Here is an 18,771-nt window from a genome sequence, read left to right as displayed (position 1 = left end):
TAGTGTATAGTGTAGTGTATAGTGTAGTGTATAGTGTAGTGTATAGTGTAGTGTAGTAGTGTATAGTGTAGTGTATAGTGTAGTGTAGTAGTGTATAGTGTAGTGTAGTAGTGTATAGTGTAGTGTAGTAGTGTATAGTGTAGTAGTGTATAGTGCAGTGTAGTAGTGTATAGTGTAGTGTAGTAGTGTAGTGTATAGTGTAGTGTATAGTGTAGTGTAGTAGTGTAGTAGTGTATAGTGTAGTGTAGTAGTGTATAGTGTAGTGTATAGTGTAGTGTATAGTGTAGTGTATAGTGTAGTGTATAGTGTAGTGTATAGTGTAGTGTATAGTCTAGTGTAGTAGTGTATAGTGTATAGTGTAGTGTATAGTGTAGTGTATAGTGTAGTGTATAGTAGTGTATAGTGTAGTGTATAGTGTAGTGTATAGTGCATAGTGTAGTAGTGTAGTGTATAGTGTAGTGTATAGTGTAGTGTATAGTGTAGTGTATAGTGTAGTGTATAGTGTAGTGTATAGTGTAGTGTATAATATAGTGTATAGTAGTGTATAGTGTAGTGTATAGTGTAGTGTATAGTGTATAGTTTAGTGTATAGTGTAGTGTATAGTGTGGTGTATAGTGTATAGTGTAGTGTATAGTGTAGTGTATAGTGTAGTGTATAGTGTATAGTGTAGTGTATAGTGTAGTGTATAGTGTAGCGTAGTGTATAGTGTAGTGTATAGTGTAGTGTATAGTGTAGTGTATAGTGTAGTGTATAGTGTATAGTGTAGTGTATAGTGTAGTGTAGTGTGTAGTGTATAGTGTAGTGTATAGTGTAGTGTATAGTGTAGTGTATAATATAGTGTATAGTAGTGTATAGTGTAGTGTATAGTGTATAGTGTAGTGTATAGTGTAGTGTATAGTGTATAGTGTAGTGTTGTAGTGTATAGTGTAGTGAATAATGTAGTTTATAATGTAGTGTAGTGTATAGTGTAGTGTATAGTGTAGTGTATAAGGTACCTCCAGCACCAACTCGGTCATGGCGTGCTGTTTAGCCGCGATGGCATCTCCTGCCGGCAGGGGGCGATGCAAGATAGTGTAGTGTGTAGTGTATAGTGTAGTGTAGTAGTGTAGTAGTTTATAATGTAGCGTAGTGTATAAGGTACCTCCAGCACCAACTCGGTCATGGCGTGCTGTTTAGCCGCGATGGCATCTCCTGCCGGCAGGGGGCGATGCAGGATAGTGTAGTGTGTAGTGTATAGTGTAGTAGTGTAGTGTATAGTGTAGTGTAGTAGTGTATAGTGTAGTGTATAGTGTAGTAGTGTAGTGTACAGTGTATAGTGTAGTGTATAGTGTAGTGTAGTAGTGTATAGTGTAGTGTATAGTGTAGTAGTGTAGTGTAGCGTAGTGTATAGTGTATAGTGTAGTAGTGTATAATGTAGCGTAGTGTATAGTGTAGTGTGTAGTGTATAGTGTAGTTTATAAAGTAGCGTAGTGTATAAGGTACCTCCAGCACCAACTCGGTCATGGCGTGCTGTTTAGCCGCGATGGCATCTCTTGTATAGTGTAGTGTATAGTGTAGTGTGTAGTGTAGTGTGTAGTGTATAGTGTAGTGTATAGTGTATAGTGTAGTGTATAGTGTAGTGTATAAGGTACCTCCAGCACCAACTCGGTCATGGCGTGCTGTTTAGCCGCGATGGCATCTCTTGTATAGTGTAGTGTATAGTGTAGTGTGTAGTGTAGTGTGTAGTGTATAGTGTAGTGTATAGTGTATAGTGTAGTGTATAGTGTAGTGTATAAGGTACCTCCAGCACCAACTCGGTCATGGCGTGCTGTTTAGCCGCGATGGCATCTCTTGTATAGTGTAGTGTATAGTGTAGTGTGTAGTGTAGTGTGTAGTGTATAGTGTAGTGTATAGTGTATAGTGTAGTGTATAGTGTAGTGTATAAGGTACCTCCAGCACCAACTCGGTCATGGCGTGCTGTTTAGCCGCGATGGCATCTCTTGTATAGTGTAGTGTATAGTGTAGTGTGTAGTGTAGTGTGTAGTGTATAGTGTAGTGTATAGTGTATAGTGTAGTGTATAGTGTAGTGTATAAGGTACCTCCAGCACCAACTCGGTCATGGCGTGCTGTTTAGCCGCGATGGCATCTCTTGTATAGTGTAGTGTATAGTGTAGTGTGTAGTGTAGTGTGTAGTGTATAGTGTAGTGTATAGTGTATAGTGTAGTGTATAGTGTAGTGTATAAGGTACCTCCAGCACCAACTCGGTCATGGCGTGCTGTTTAGCCGCGATGGCATCTCTTGTATAGTGTAGTGTATAGTGTAGTGTGTAGTGTAGTGTGTAGTGTATAGTGTAGTGTATAGTGTATAGTGTAGTGTATAGTGTAGTGTATAAGGTACCTCCAGCACCAACTCGGTCATGGCGTGCTGTTTAGCCGCGATGGCATCTCTTGTATAGTGTAGTGTATAGTGTAGTGTGTAGTGTAGTGTGTAGTGTATAGTGTAGTGTATAGTGTATAGTGTAGTGTATAGTGTAGTGTATAAGGTACCTCCAGCACCAACTCGGTCATGGCGTGCTGTTTAGCCGCGATGGCATCTCTTGTATAGTGTAGTGTATAGTGTAGTGTGTAGTGTAGTGTGTAGTGTATAGTGTAGTGTATAGTGTAGTGTATAGTGTAGTGTATAAGGTACCTCCAGCACCAACTCGGTCATGGCGTGCTGTTTAGCCGCGATGGCATCTCCTGCCGGCAGGGGGCGATGCAGAAGGACTCCGATGGCCGCGTGGGAACTTAAGGCAGCTTTGTAGTTGCGAGCTGAAAGGTCGAGTACTCGGTCGACTCCATCGTAGCGAGGGAAGCCCAGGCCCGAGGTGGATGATGCGGCGGTGATCGGGAGGACAGAGACGAGAAGGACGAGTAGGAGGAGGTGGTGGTTGTGGTTGTTGATGTTGTTGTTGATGTTGTGGTGTAGATGAAGGGGTGGAGAGGTGAACCGGCGTAGGGGAGGCAGCATCTTGATGGGTGGGGTGGGTGGGGCTGTGGGTGGGTGAGTGGGTGGGTGGGTGGGTGGGTGAGTGGGTGAGTGGGTGGGTGGGTGGGTGAGTGGGTGAGTGGGTGGGTGGGTGAGTAGGTGAGTGGGTGGGTGGGTGAGTGGGTGAGTGGGTGGGTGAGTGAGTGGGTGGGTGGGTGAGTGAGTGGGTGGGTTGGTGAATGAGTGGGTGGGTGGGTGAGTGGGTGGGTGGGTGAGTGGGTGGGTGGGTGCGTGGGTGGGTGGGTGGGTGAGTGGGTGAGTGGGTGGGTGGGTGAGTGGGTGAGTGAGTGGGTGAGTGGGTGGGTGAGTGGGTGAGTGGGTGGGTGAGTGAGTGAGTGGGTGGGTGGGTGGTTGAGTGGGTGGGTGGTGAGTGGGTGGGTGGGTGAGTGGGTGGGTGAGTGGGTGGGTGGGTGGGTGGGTGAGTGGGTGGGTGAGTGAGTGGGTGGGTGAGTGGGTGCGTGGGTGGGTGGGTGAGTGGGTGGGTGGGTGAGTGGGTGGGTGGGTGAGTGGGTGGGTGAGTGGGTGAGTGGGTGGGTGAGTGGGTGAGTAGGTGAGTGGGTGGGTGGGTGAGTGGGTGGGTGGGTGGGTGAGTGATTGAATGGGTGGGTGAGTGAGTGGGTGAGTGGGTGGGTGGGTGAGTGGGTGAGTGAGTATGTGGGTGGGTGGGTGAGTGAGTGAGTGGGTGGGTGGGTGAGTGATTGAATGGGTGGGTGGGTGAGTGGGTGGGTGAGTGGGTGAGTGAGTGGGTGAGTGGGTGAGTGAGTATGTGGGTGGGTGGGTGGGTGAGTGGGTGGGTGGGTGGGTGAGTGGGTGGGTGAGTGGGTGAGTGGGTGGGTGAGTGGGTGAGTGAGTGGGTGAGTGAGTGGGTGAGTGGGTGAGTGGGTGAGTGGGTGAGTGGGTGGGTGGGTGAGTGGGTCGGTGGGTGAGTGAGTGAATGGGTGGGTGAGTGAGTGGGTGGGTGGGTGAGTGGGTGGGTGGTTGAGTGGGTGGGTGAGTGGGTGAGTGAGTGGGTGAGTGAGTGGGTGAGTGGGTGAGTGGGTGAGTGGGTGAGTGGGTGGGTGGGTGAGTGGGTCGGTGGGTGAGTGAGTGAATGGGTGGGTGAGTGAGTGGGTGGGTGGGTGAGTGGGTGGGTGGTTGAGTGGGTGGGTGAGTGGGTGGGTGAGTGGGTGAGTGGGTGGGTGAGTGGGTGAGTGGGTGGGTGAGTGAGTGGGTGGGTTGGTGAGTGAGTGGGTGGGTGGGTGAGTGGGTGGGTGGGTGAGTGGGTGGGTGGGTGGGTGCGTGGGTGGGTGGGTGGGTGAGTGGGTGAGTGGGTGGGTGGGTGAGTGGGTGAGTGAGTGGGTGAGTGGGTGGGTGAGTGGGTGAGTGGGTGGGTGAGTGAGTGAGTGGGTGGGTGGGTGGTTGAGTGGGTGGGTGGTGAGTGGGTGGGTGGGTGAGTGGGTGGGTGAGTGGGTGGGTGGGTGGGTGGGTGAGTGGGTGGGTGAGTGAGTGGGTGGGTGAGTGGGTGCGTGGGTGGGTGGGTGAGTGGGTGGGTGGGTGAGTGGGTGGGTGGGTGAGTGGGTGGGTGAGTGGGTGAGTGGGTGGGTGAGTGGGTGAGTGGGTGGGTGAGTGGGTGAGTAGGTGAGTGGGTGGGTGGGTGAGTGGGTGGGTGGGTGGGTGAGTGATTGAATGGGTGGGTGGGTGAGTGGGTGGGTGAGTGGGTGAGTGAGTGGGTGAGTGGGTGGGTGGGTGAGTGGGTGAGTGAGTATGTGGGTGGGTGGGTGAGTGAGTGAGTGAGTGGGTGGGTGGGTGAGTGATTGAATGGGTGGGTGGGTGAGTGGGTGGGTGAGTGGGTGAGTGAGTGGGGTGAGTGGGGTGAGTGAGTATGTGGGTGGGTGGGTGGGTGAGTGGGTGGGTGGGTGGGTGAGTGGGTGAGTGGGTGGGTGAGTGGGTGAGTGAGTGGGTGAGTGAGTGGGTGGGTGGGTGAGTGGGTGAGTGGGTGAGTGGGTGAGTGGGTGGGTGGGTGAGTGGGTGGGTGGGGTGGGTGGGTGAGTGGGTGGGTGGGTGGGTGAATGAGTGTGTGGGTGAGTGTGTGAGTGAGTGGGTGGGTGAGTGGGTGGGTGGGTGGGTGAGTGGGTGAGTGAGTGGGTGGGTGGGTGGGTGAGTGAGTGGGTGGGTGGGTGGGTGGGTGAGTGAGTGGGTGGGTGGGTGGGTGAGTGGGTGGGTGAGTGGGTGGGTGGGTGAGTGAGTGGGTGGGTGGGTGAGTGGGTGGGTGGGTGCGTGGGTGGGTGGGTGAGTGGGTGAGTGGGTGGGTGGGTGGGTGAGTGAGTGAGTGAGTGGGTGGGTGGGTGAGTGGGTGAGTGAGTGGGTGAGTGGGTGGGTGAGTGGGTGAGTGGGTGGGTGAGTGGGTGGGTGGGTGGGTGAGTGGGTCGGTGGGTGAGTGTGTGAGTGGGTGGGTGAGTGAGTGGGTGGGTGGGTGAGTGGGTGGGTGGGTGGTTGAGTGGGTGGGTGGTGAGTGGGTGGGTGGGTGAGTGGGTGGGTGAGTGGGTGGGTGAGTGAGTGGGTGGGTGAGTGGGTGCGTGGGTGGGTGGGTGAGTGGGTGGGTGGGTGAGTGAGTGGGTGGGTGAGTGGGTGGGTGAGTGGGTGGGTGAGTGGGTGGGTGAGTGAGTGAGTGGGTGGGTGAGTGAGTGGGTGGGTGAGTGGGTGCGTGGGTGGGTGAGTGGGTGGGTGGGTGAGTGCGTGGGTGAGTGGGTGGGTGGGTGAGTGAGTGGGTGGGTGGGTGAGTGGGTGGGTGGGTGCGTGGGTGGGTGGGTGAGTGGGTGAGTGGGTGGGTGGGTGGGTGAGTGAGTGAGTGGGTGGGTGGGTGAGTGGGTGAGTGAGTGGGTGAGTGGGTGGGTGAGTGGGTGAGTGGGTGGGTGAGTGGGTGGGTGGGTGGGTGAGTGGGTCGGTGGGTGAGTGAGTGAGTGGGTGGGTGAGTGAGTGGGTGGGTGGGTGGGTGAGTGGGTGGGTGGGTGGTTGAGTGGGTGGGTGGTGAGTGGGTGGGTGGGTGAGTGGGTGGGTGAGTGGGTGGGTGAGTGAGTGGGTGGGTGAGTGGGTGCGTGGGTGGGTGGGTGAGTGGGTGGGTGGGTGAGTGAGTGGGTGGGTGAGTGGGTGGGTGAGTGGGTGGGTGAGTGAGTGAGTGGGTGGGTGAGTGAGTGGGTGGGTGAGTGGGTGCGTGGGTGGGTGAGTGGGTGGGTGGGTGAGTGGGTGGGTGGGTGAGTGGGTGGGTGGGTGCGTGGGTGGGTGGGTGAGTGGGTGAGTGGTGGGTGGGTGGGTGAGTGAGTGAGTGAGTGGGTGGGTGGGTGAGTGGGTGAGTGGGTGGGTGGGTGGGTGAATGAGTGTGTGGGTGAGTGTGTGAGTGAGTGGGTGGGTGAGTGGGTGGGTGGGTGGGTGAGTGGGTGAGTGAGTGGGTGGGTGGGTGGGTGAGTGAGTGGGTGGGTGGGTGGGTGGGTGAGTGAGTGGGTGGGTGGGTGAGTGGGTGGGTGAGTGGGTGGGTGGGTGAGTGAGTGGGTGGGTGGGTGAGTGGGTGGGTGGGTGCGTGGGTGGGTGGGTGAGTGGGTGAGTGGGTGGGTGGGTGGGTGAGTGAGTGAGTGGGTGGGTGGGTGAGTGGGTGAGTGAGTGGGTGAGTGGGTGGGTGAGTGGGTGAGTGGGTGGGTGAGTGGGTGGGTGGGTGGGTGAGTGGGTCGGTGGGTGAGTGAGTGAGTGGGTGGGTGAGTGAGTGGGTGGGTGGGTGGGTGAGTGGGTGGGTGGGTGGTTGAGTGGGTGGGTGGTGAGTGGGTGGGTGGGTGAGTGGGTGGGTGAGTGGGTGGGTGAGTGAGTGGGGTGGGTGAGTGGGTGCGTGGGTGGGTGGGTGAGTGGGTGGGTGGGTGAGTGAGTGGGTGGGTGAGTGGGTGGGTGAGTGGGTGGGTGAGTGAGTGAGTGGTGGGTGGGTGAGTGAGTGGGTGGGTGAGTGGGTGCGTGGGTGGGTGAGTGGGTGGGTGGGTGAGTGCGTGGGTGAGTGGGGTGGGTGGGTGAGTGAGTGGGTGGGTGGGTGAGTGGGTGGGTGGGTGCGTGGGTGGGTGGGTGAGTGGGTGAGTGGGTGGGTGGGTGGGTGAGTGAGTGAGTGGGTGGGTGGGTGAGTGGGGTGAGTGAGTGGTGAGTGGGTGGGTGAGTGGGTGAGTGGGTGGGTGAGTGGGTGGGTGGGTGGGTGAGTGGGTCGGTGGGTGAGTGAGTGAGTGGGTGGGTGAGTGAGTGGGTGGGTGGGTGGGTGAGTGGGTGGGTGGGTGGTTGAGTGGGTGGGTGGTGAGTGGGTGGGTGGGTGAGTGGGTGGGTGAGTGGGTGGGTGAGTGAGTGGGTGGGTGAGTGGGTGCGTGGGTGGGTGGGTGAGTGGGTGGGTGGGTGAGTGAGTGGGTGGGTGAGTGGGTGGGTGAGTGGGTGGGTGAGTGAGTGAGTGGGTGGGTGAGTGAGTGGGTGGGTGAGTGGGTGCGTGGGTGGGTGAGTGGGTGGGTGGGTGAGTGCGTGGGTGAGTGGGTGGGTGGGTGAGTGGGTGGGTGAGTGGGTGGGTGAGTGAGTGGGTGGGTGAGTGGGTGGGTAAGTTGGTGGGTGAGTGGGTGGGTGGGTGAGTGGGTCGGTGGGTGAGTGAGTGAGTGGGTGGGTGAGTGAGTGGGTGGGTGGGTGAGTGGGTGGGTGGGTGGGTGAGTGGGTCGGTGGGTGAGTGAGTGAGTGGGTGGGTGAGTGAGTGGGTGGGTGGGTGGGTGAGTGGGTGGGTGGGTGGTTGAGTGGGTGGGTGGTGAGTGAGTGGGTGGGTGAGTGAGTGGGTGGGTGGGTGGGTGAGTGGGTGGGTGGGTGGTTGAGTGGGTGGGTGGTGAGTGGGTGGGTGGGTGAGTGGGTGGGTGAGTGGGTGGGTGAGTGAGTGGGTGGGTGAGTGGGTGCGTGGGTGGGTGGGTGAGTGGGTGGGTGGGTGAGTGAGTGGGTGGGTGAGTGGGTGGGTGAGTGGGTGGGTGAGTGAGTGAGTGGGTGGGTGAGTGAGTGGGTGGGTGAGTGGGTGCGTGGGTGGGTGAGTGGGTGGGTGGGTGAGTGCGTGGGTGAGTGGGTGGGTGGGTGAGTGGGTGGGTGAGTGGGTGGGTGGAGTGAGTGGGTGGGTGAGTGGGTGGGTAAGTTGGTGGGTGAGTGGGTGGGTGGGTGAGTGGGTCGGTGGGTGAGTGAGTGAGTGGGTGGGTGGGTGAGTGGGTGGGTGGGTGAGTGGGTGGGTGGGTGGGTGAGTGGGTCGGTGGGTGAGTGAGTGAGTGGGTGGGTGAGTGAGTGGGTGGGTGGGTGAGTGGGTGGGTGGGTGAGTGGGTGGGTTGGTGAGTGAGTGAGTGGGTGTGTGGGTGAGTGGGTGGGTGAGTGGGTGGGTGAGTGGGTGGGTGGGTGAGTGGGTGGGTGGGTGAGTGAGTGGGTGGGTGGGTGAGTGGGTGGGTGAGTGGGTGGGTGGGTGATTGAGTGAGTGGGTGGGTGAGTGGGTGAGTGGGTGGGTGGGTGGGTGAGTGAGTGAGTGAGTGGGTGGGTGGGTGGGTGGGTGAGTGGGTGGGTTGGTGAGTGAGTGAGTGGGTGTGTGGGTGAGTGGGTGGGTGAGTGGGTGGGTGAGTGGGTGGGTGGGTGAGTGGGTGGGTGAGTGAGTGGGTGAGTGGGTGGGTGGGTGAGTGGGTGAGTGAGTATGTGGGTGGGTGGGTGAGTGAGTGGGTGAGTGGGTGGGTGAGTGGGTGATTGAGTGAGTGGGTGAGTGGGTGGGTGAGTGGGTGAGTGAGTGGGTGAGTGGGTGGGTGAGTGGGTGGGTGGGTGAGTGGGTGAGTGAGTATGTGGGTGGGTGGGTGAGTGAGTGGGTGAGTGGGTGGGTGAGTGGGTGGGTGATTGAGTGAGTGGGTGAGTGGTGGGTGGGTGAGTGGGTGAGTGAGTTGGTGAGTGGGTGGGTGGGTGAGTGGGTGAGTGGGTGAGTGAATGGGTGGGTGGGTGGGTGAGTGAGTGAGTGGGTGGGTGAGTGGGTGAGTGAGTGAGTGAGTGGGTGGGTGAGTGAGTGAGTGGGTGAGTGGGTGAGTGAGTGAGTGGGTGGGTGATTGAGTGAGTGGGTGAGTGGGTGGGTGGGTGAGTGAATGGGTGGGTGGGTGGGTGATTGAGTGAGTGGGTGAGTGGGTGAGTGGGTGGGTGAGTGGGTGAGTGGGTGGGTGAGTGGGTGAGTGGGTGGGTGAGTGATTGAATGGGTGGGTGAGTAGGTGAGTGGGTGTGTGTATGTGTGTGTTGTGGTAGGGGAGGATTAGAGGTGCAATGGTTAGCGTACGAAGATTCTCACAGAGACACACAGAGACACACAGATTCATAGAGACACGTGAGGAGAGAAAGGTCCCCCAGGTAGCCTCTAGCAGGGCTGTAGGGGCAAGTGCTGTCAGACAGACAAAGCTACCCCAGGTAGCCTCTAGCAGGGCTGTAAGGGCAAGTGCTGTCACACAGAAAAAGCTACCCCAGGTAGCCTCTAGCAGGGCTGTAGGGGCAAGTGCTGTCACACAGAAAAAGCTACCCCAGGTAGCCTCTAGCAGGGCTGTAAGGGCAAGTGCTGGCAGACAGACGAAGCTCCCCCAGGTAGCCTCTAGCAGGGCTGTAGGGGCAAGTGCTGTTACACAGACAAAGCTACCCCAGGTAACCTCTAGCAGGGCTGTAAGGGCAAGTGCTGTCACACAGAAAAAGCTACCCCAGGTAGCCTCTAGCAGGGCTGTAGGGGCAAGTGCTGTCAGACAGACGAAGCTCCCCCAGGTAGCCTCTAGCAGGGCTGTAGGGGCAAGTGCTGTCAGACAGACGAAGCTCCCCCAGGTAGCCTCTAGCAGGGCTGTAGGGGCAAGTGCTGTCACACAGACAAAGCTACCCCAGGTAGCCTCTAGCAGGGCTGTAGGGGCAAGTGCTGTCAGACAGACGAAGCTCCCCCAGGTAGCCTCTAGCAGGGCTGTAGGGGCAAGTGCTGTCACACAGACAAAGCTACCCCAGGTAGCCTCTAGCAGGGCTGTAGGGGCAAGTGCTGTCAGACAGACGAAGCTCCCCCAGGTAGCCTCTAGCAGGGCTGTAGGGGCAAGTGCTGTCAGACAGACGAAGCTCCCCCAGGTAGCCTCTAGCAGGGCTGTAGGGGCAAGTGCTGTTACACAGACAAAGCTACCCCAGGTAGCCTCTAGCAGGGCTGTAAGGGCAAGTGCTGTCACACAGACGAAGCTCCCACAGGTAGCCTCTAGCAGGGCTGTAGGGGCAAGTGCTGTTACACAGACAAAGCTCCCCCAGGTAGCCTCTAGCAGGGCTGTAGGGGCAAGTGCTGTCACAAAGACAAAGCTACCCCAGGTAGCCTCTAGCAGGGCTGTAAGGGCAAGTGCTGTTACACAGACACAGGCAAAGCTCCCCTAGGTAGCCTCTAGCAGGGCTGTAGGGCAAGTGCTGTTACACAGACACAGGCAAAGCTCCCCCAGGTAGCCTCTAGTTGGGCTGTAGGGGCAAGTGCTGTTACACACAGAAACAGGCAAAGCTCCCCCAGGTAGCCTCTAGCAGGGCTGTAGGGCAAGTGCTGTTACACAGACACAGGCAAAGCTCCCCCAGGTAGCCTCTAGCAGGGCTGTAGGGGCAGGTGCTGTTACACAGACACAGGCAAAGCTCCCCCAGGTAGCCTCTAGCAGGTATATAGGGCAAGTGCTGTCACACAGACACAAAGACAAAACTACCCCAGGTAGCCTCAAAGCTGCACCATAGACTCAACACTGCACCATAGACTCAACACTGCACCATAGACTCAACACTGCCCCATAGACTCAACACTGCACCATAGACTCAACACTGCACCATAGACTCAACACTGCCCCATAGACTCAACACTGCCCCATAGACTCAACACTGCCCCATAGACTCAACACTGCCCCATAGACTCAACACTGCCCATAGACTCAACACTGCCCCATAGACTCAACACTGCCCCATAGACTCAACACTGCACCATAGACTCAACACTGCCCATAGACTCAACACTGTACCATAGACTCAACACTGCCCCATAGACTCAACACTGCCCCATAGACTCAACACTGCCCCATAGACTCAACACTGCACCATAGACTCAACACTACCCATAGACTCAACACTGCCCATAGACTCAACACTGCCCATAGACTCAACACTGCCCATAGACTCAACACTGCCCATAGACTCAACACTGCCCATAGACTCAACACTGCCCATAGACTCAACACTGCCCATAGACTCAACACTGCCCCATAGACTCAACACTGCCCATAGACTCAACACTGCCCCATAGACTCAACACTGCCCATAGACTCAATACTGCCCATAAACTCAACACTGCCCCATAGACTCAACACTGCCCATAGACTCAACACTGCCCCATAGACTCAACACTGCCCCATAGACTCAACACTGCCCCATAGACTCAACACTGCCCCATAGACTCAACACTGCCCCATAGACTCAACACTGCCCCATAGACTCAACACTGCACCATAGACTCAACACTGCCCCATAGACTCAACACTGCCCCATAGACTCAACACTGCCCCATAGACTCAACACTGCCCATAGACTCAACACTGCCCATAGACTCAACACTGCCCCATAGACTCAACACTACCCATAGACTCAACACTGCACCATAGACTCAACACTGCACCATAGACTCAACACTGCCCCATAGACTCAACACTGCCCCATAGACTCAACACTGCCCCATAGACTCAACACTGCCCCATAGACTCAACACTGCCCCATAGACTCAACACTGCCCATAGACTCAACACTGCCCCATAGACTCAACACTACCCATAGACTCAACACTGCACCATAGACTCAACACTGCCCCATAGACTCAACACTGCCCCATAGACTCAACACTGCTCATAGACTCAACCCTGCCCATAGACTCAACACTGCCCCATAGACTCAACACTGCTCATAGACTCAACCCTGCCCATAGACTCAACACTGCTCATAGACTCAACCCTGCCCATAGACTCAACACTGCACCATAGACTCAACACTGCTCATAGACTCAACCCTGCCCATAGACTCAACACTGCCCCATAGACTCAACACTGCCCATAGACTCAACACTGCCCATAGACTCAACACTGCCCCATAGACTCAACACTGCCCATAGACTCAACACTGCCCATAGACTCAACACTGTCACCCACAGACTCAACACTGCCCATAGACTCAACACTGCCCCATAGACTCAACACTGCCCATAGACTCAACACTGCACCATAGACTCAACACTGCACCATAGACTCAACACTGCCCATAGACTCAACACTGCCCCATAGACTCAACACTGCCCCATAGACTCAACACTGCCCCATAGACTCAACACTGCACCATAGACTCAACACTGTCACCCATAGACTCAACACTACCCATAGACTCAACACTGCACCATAGACTCAACACTGTCACCCATAGACTCAACACTGCCCCATAGACTCAACACTGCACCATAGACTCAACACTGCCCCATAGACTCAACACTGCCCCATAGACTCAACACTGCCCCATAGACTCAACACTGCACCATAGACTCAACACTGCCCATAGACTCAACACTGCACCATAGACTCAACACTGCCCCATAGACTCAACACTGCCCCATAGACTCAACACTGCCCCATAGACTCAACACTGCCCCATAGACTCAACACTGCCCCATAGACTCAACACTGCACCATAGACTCAACACTGTCACCCACAGACTCAACACTGCACCATAGACTCAACACTGCACCATAGACTCAACACTGCCCCATAGACTCAACACTGCACCATAGACTCAACACTGCACCATAGACTCAACACTGCCCCATAGACTCAACACTGCACCATAGACTCAACACTGCCCCATAGACTCAACACTGCCCCATAGACTCAACACTGCCCCATAGACTCAACACTGCCCATAGACTCAACACTGCCCATAGACTCAACACTGCCCCATAGACTCAACACTGCACCATAGACTCAACACTGCCCCATAGACTCAACACTGCACCATAGACTCTACACTGTCACCCACAGACTCAACACTGCCCATAGACTCAACACTGCCCACAGACTCAACACTGCCCCATAGACTCAACACTGCCCCATAGACTCAACACTGCCCACAGACTCAACACTGCCCCATAGACTCAACACTGCCCCATAGACTCAACACTGCCCCATAGACTCAACACTGCCCCATAGACTCAACACTGCCCCACAGACTCAACACTGCCCACAGACTCAACACTGCCCCATAGACTCAACACTGCCCCATAGACTCAACACTGCCCCATAGACTCAACACTGCCCCATAGACTCAACACTGCCCACAGACTCAACACTACCCATAGACTCAACACTGCCCCATAGACTCAACACTGCCCCATAGACTCAACACTGCCCCATAGACTCAACACTGCCCCACAGACTCAACACTGCACCATAGACTCAACACTGCCCCACAGACTCAACACTGTACCATAGACTCAACACTGCCGCACAGACTCAACACTGCCCCACAGACTCAACACTGCCCCACAGACTCAACACTGCCCCATAGACTCAACACTGCCCCATAGACTCAACACTGCCCCATAGACTCAACACTGCACCATAGACTCAACACTGCCCACAGACTCAACACTGCCCCATAGACTCAACACTGCCCCATAGACTCAACACTGCCCCATAGACTCAACACTGCACCATAGACTCAACACTGCCCCACAGACTCAACACTGCCCCATAGACTCAACACTGCCCCATAGACTCAACACTGCCCCATAGACTCAACACTGCCCCATAGACTCAACACTGCCCACAGACTCAACACTGCCCCATAGACTCAACACTGTCCCATAGACTCAACACTGCACCATAGACTCAACACTGTCACCCATAGACTCAACACTGCCCCATAGACTCAACACTGCACCATAAACTCAACACTGTCACCCATAGACTCAACACTGTCCCATAGACTCAACACTGCACCATAGACTCAACACTGTCACCCATAGACTCAACACTGCCCCATAGACTCAACACTGCCCCATAGACTCAACACTGCCCCATAGACTCAACACTGCCCCATAGACTCAACACTGCCCACAGACTCAACACTGCCCCATAGACTCAACACTGCCCCATAGACTCAACACTGTCACCCATAGACTCAACACTGCCCCATAGACTCAACACTGCACCATAGACTCAACACTGTCACCCATAGACTCAACACTGCCCCATAGACTCAACACTGCACCATAGACTCAACACTACCCATAGACTCAACACTGCCCATAGACTCAACACTGCCCCATAGACTCAACACTGCCCATAGACTCAACACTGCCCATAGACTCAACACTGCCCATAGACTCAACACTGCCCCATAGACTCAACACTGCCCATAAACTCAACACTGCACCATAGACTCAACACTGCCCATAGACTCAACACTGCCCCATAGACTCAACACTGCCCATAAACTCAACACTGCACCATAGACTCAACACTGTCCATAGACTCAACACTGCCCCATAGACTCATCACTGCCCCATAGACTCATCACTGCCCCATAGACTCAACACTGCCCATAAACTCAACACTGCACCATAGACTCAACACTGCCCCATAGACTCAACACTGCCCCATAGACTCAACACTGCCCATAAACTCAACACTGCACCATAGACTCAACACTGCACCATAGACTCAACACTGTCCATAGACTCAACACTGCCCCATAGACTCATCACTGCCCCATAGACTCATCACTGCCCCATAGACTCAACACTGCCCATAAACTCAACACTGCACCATAGACTCAACACTGCCCCATAGACTCAACACTGCACCATAGACTCAACACTGCCCCATAGACTCAACACTGCCCATAGACTCAACACTGCCCCATAGACTCAACACTGCCCATAGACTCAACACTGCCCCATAGACTCAACACTGCCCCATAGACTCAACACTGCCCATAGACTCAACACTGCACCATAGACTCAACACTGCACCATAGACTCAACACTGCCCATAGACTCAACACTGCACCATAGACTCAACACTGCCCCATAGACTCAACACTGCACCATAGACTCAACACTGCCCATAGACTCAACACTGCACCATAGACTCAACACTGCACCATAGACTCAACACTGCACCATAGACTCAACACTGCCCCATAGACTCAACACTGCACCATAGACTCAACACTGCACCATAGACTCAACACTGCACCATAGACTCAACACTGCCCATAGACTCAACACTGCCCATAGACTCAACACTGCCCCATAGACTCAACACTGCCCATAGACTCAACACTGCCCCATAGACTCAACACTGCCCCATAGACTCAACACTGCCCATAGACTCAACACTGCACCATAGACTCAACACTGCACCATAGACTCAACACTGCACCATAGACTCAACACTACCCATAGACTCAACACTGCCCCATAGACTCAACACTGCCCATAGACTCAACACTGCCCCATAGACTCAACACTGCCCATAGACTCAACACTGCCCCATAGACTCAACACTGCCCCATAGACTCAACACTGCCCATAGACTCAACACTGCCCATAGACTCAACACTGCCCCATAGACTCAACACTGCCCATAGACTCAACACTGCCCCATAGACTCAACACTGCCCCATAGACTCAACACTGCCCATAGACTCAACACTGCACCATAGACTCAACACTGCACCATAGACTCAACACTGCACCATAGACTCAACACTACCCATAGACTCAACACTGCACCATAGACTCAACACTGCCCCATAGACTCAACACTGCCCCATAGACTCAACACTGCCCCATAGACTCAGCACTGCCCCATAGACTCAACACTGCCCCATAGACTCAACACTGCCCATAGACTCAACACTGCCCCATAGACTCAACACTGCCCCATAGACTCAACACTAAGAGTCACAGAAAGTCGGAGAGAGTTGCAGATGGATGGAATCGGTGCGATTCTTACGTGGAGGAGATTGGCAGGAGCTCCCAGTCGAGTCCTGTGAAGAGTCTGATGGCACGTGGAGAGAGGGAGACACACACACACGAGTCAAGATCGAAACTCTCTCTCTATAGAAACCCTCTCTCGCTCGCTCGCTCTCCCCTCTCTCTCTCGCTCGCTCGCTCTACCCCCCCCCACACACACACTCTCTCTACCCCCCCACTCTCCCCACTCACCCCCCCCACTCTCCTCCCCCCCATCTCTCTCTCCCCCCCCCACTCTCCTCTCTCACCCCCCCCCACTCTCTCCCCTCTCTCTCTCGCTCGCTCTACCCCCCCCACACACACACTCTCTACCCCCCCCACTCTCCCCACTCTCCCCCCCACTCTCCTCCCCCCCATCTCTCTCTACCCCCCCACTTCCCCACTCCCCCCCCCTCTCTACCAGCCCCCCCCCACTCTCCCATCTCTCCCCACACTCCCCACTCTCCCATCTCCCCCCACTTCTCCCCACTCTCCCCCTCTCTCACCCCCTCTCTCCCCACTCTCTCCCCACTTTCTCCCCACACTCACCCCTCTCTCACCCCCTCACTCCCCCACTCTCTCCCCACTCTCACCCCACTCTCCCCCTCTCTCCCCCACTCTCACCCCACACTCCCCCTCTCTCCCCACTCTCTCCCCCTCTCTCCCCACTCTCTCCCCACTCTCTCCCCACTCTCCCCTCTCTCTCCCCCTCTCTCCCCCACTCTCCCCACTCTCCCCTCACTCCCCACTCTCTCCCCCTCTCTCCCCACTCTCTCCCCACTTCTCCCCACTCTCCCCTCTCTCTCCCCCTCTCTCCCCACTCTCTCCCCACTCTCCCCTCTCTCCCCACTCTCTCCCCCTCTCTCCCCACTCTCTCCCCACTCTCCCCACTCTCTCCCCACTCTCCCCTCACTCCCCACACTCTCCCCACTCTCTCCCCACTCTCCCCTCTCTCCCCACTCTCTCCCCACTCTCCCCCTCTCTCCCCACTCTCTCCCCACTCTCCCCTCTCTCCCCACTCTCTCCCCACTCTCTCCCCACTCACCCCTCTCCCCCCACTCTCTCCCCCCTCTCACCCCTCTCTCCCCACTCTCTCCCCACTCTCTCCCCACTCTCTCCCCACTCTCTCCCCCTCTCTCCCCACTCTCTCCCCACTCTCTCCCCACTCTCCCCCACTCTCCCCTCTCCCCCTCACTCCCCACTCTCTCCCCACTCTCCCCACACACTCCCCACTCTCCCCACTCTCCCCACTCTCTCCCCACTCTCTCCCCACTCTCCCCACTCTCCCCACTCTCTCCCCACTCTCCCCTCTCTCCCCACTCTCTCCCCACTCTCCCCCCACTCTCTCTCCCCTCTCTCCCCACTCTCTCCCCACTCTCTCCTCTCTCTCCCCACTCTCTCCCCCCACTCTCCCCACTCTCTCCCCACTCTCCCCCCTCTCTCCCCACTCTCTCCCCTCTCTCTCCCCACTCTCTCCCCTCTCTCTCCCCACTCTCTCCCCCCACTCTCCCCACTCTCTCCCCACTCTCCCCCCTCTCTCCCCTCTCTCCCCACTCTCTCCCCACTCTCTCCCCCCACTCTCCCCACTTTCTCCCCACTCTCCCCCCTCTCTCCCCACTCTCTCCCCTCTCTCTCCCCACTCTCTCCCCACTCTCTCCCCACTCTCTCCCCACTCTCTCCCCTCTCTCCCCACTCTCTCCCCGCTCTCTCCCCTCTCTCTCCCCACTCTCTCCCCTCTCTCCCCTCTCTCTCCCCTCTCTCCCCACTCTCTCCCCACTCTCTCCCCACTCTCTCCCCACTCTCTCCCCTCTCTCTCCCCTCTCTCCCCACTCTCTCCCCACTCTCTCTCCCCTCTCTCCCCACTCTCCCCACTCTCTCCCCACTCTCTCCCCACTCTCTCCCCACTCTCCCCTCTCCCCCTCTCTCTCCCCCCCTCTCTCTCCCCACTCTCCCCACTCTCCCCTCTCTCCCCTCTCTCTCCCCTCTCTCTCCCCACTCTCTCCCCTCTCTCTCCCCTCTCTCCCCACTCTCTCCCCACTCTCTCCCCACTCTCTCCCCTCTCTCCCCACTCTCTCCCCACTCTCTCTCCCCACTCTCTCCCCTCTCTCTGCCCCTCTCCCCTCTCTCTCCCCACTCTCTTTCCCCACTCTCCCCTCTCCCCCCCTCTCTCCCCACTCTCTCCCCACTCTCTCCCCACTCTCTCTCCCCCATCTCTCCCCCTCTCTCCCCACTCTCTCCCCCCCTCTCTCTCCCCACTCTCCCCACTCTCCCCTCTCTCCCCTCTCTCTCCCCACTCTCCCCACTCTCTCCCCACTCTCTCCCCTCTCTCTCCCCACTCTCTCCCCTCTCTCCCCACTCTCTCCCCTCTCTCCCCACTCTCTCCCCTCTCTCCCCACTCTCTCCCCACTCTCTCCCCTCTCCCCCACTCTCTCCCCTCTCTCTCCCCTCTCTCCCCTCTCTCCCCTCTCTCTCCCCACTCTCCCCACTCTCTCCCCACTCTCTCCCCTCTCTCTCCCCACTCTCTCCCCTCTCTCCCCACTCTCTCCCCTCTCTCCCCACTCTCTCCCCTCTCTCCCCACTCTCTCCCCTCTCTCCCCACTCTCTCCCCACTCTCTCCCCTCTCCCCCACTCTCTCCCCTCTCTCTCCCCTCTCTCCCCTCTCTCCCCTCTCTCTCCCCACTCTCTCCCCTCTCCCCCACTCTCTCCC

General features: G+C 56.5%; 1 protein-coding gene across 1 annotated transcript in view; it reads right to left on the bottom strand.

The window, feature by feature from the left end:
* Window positions 1-16,208, bottom strand: part of LOC144953992 (calsequestrin-1-like) — a 50,657-nt gene extending 34,449 nt beyond the window's left edge. The window contains exons 1-2 of the mRNA XM_078884582.1: window positions 16,066-16,208; window positions 2,668-3,011 (exon numbers count right to left, since the gene is read on the bottom strand). Of these exons, the coding sequence (XP_078740708.1) occupies window positions 2,668-2,988 (321 nt within the window). The 5' untranslated portion in view covers window positions 2,989-3,011; window positions 16,066-16,208. The remainder of the gene's footprint in view (window positions 1-2,667; window positions 3,012-16,065) is intronic.
* Window positions 16,209-18,771: the final 2,563 nt, after the last annotated feature.

The sequence above is a fragment of the Lampetra fluviatilis genome, unplaced genomic scaffold (assembly GCF_964198595.1).
Source record: "Lampetra fluviatilis unplaced genomic scaffold, kcLamFluv1.1 SCAFFOLD_350, whole genome shotgun sequence".
NCBI lineage: Eukaryota > Metazoa > Chordata > Hyperoartia > Petromyzontiformes > Petromyzontidae > Lampetra > Lampetra fluviatilis.
This window is presented reverse-complemented; position numbering and strand designations above follow the sequence as displayed.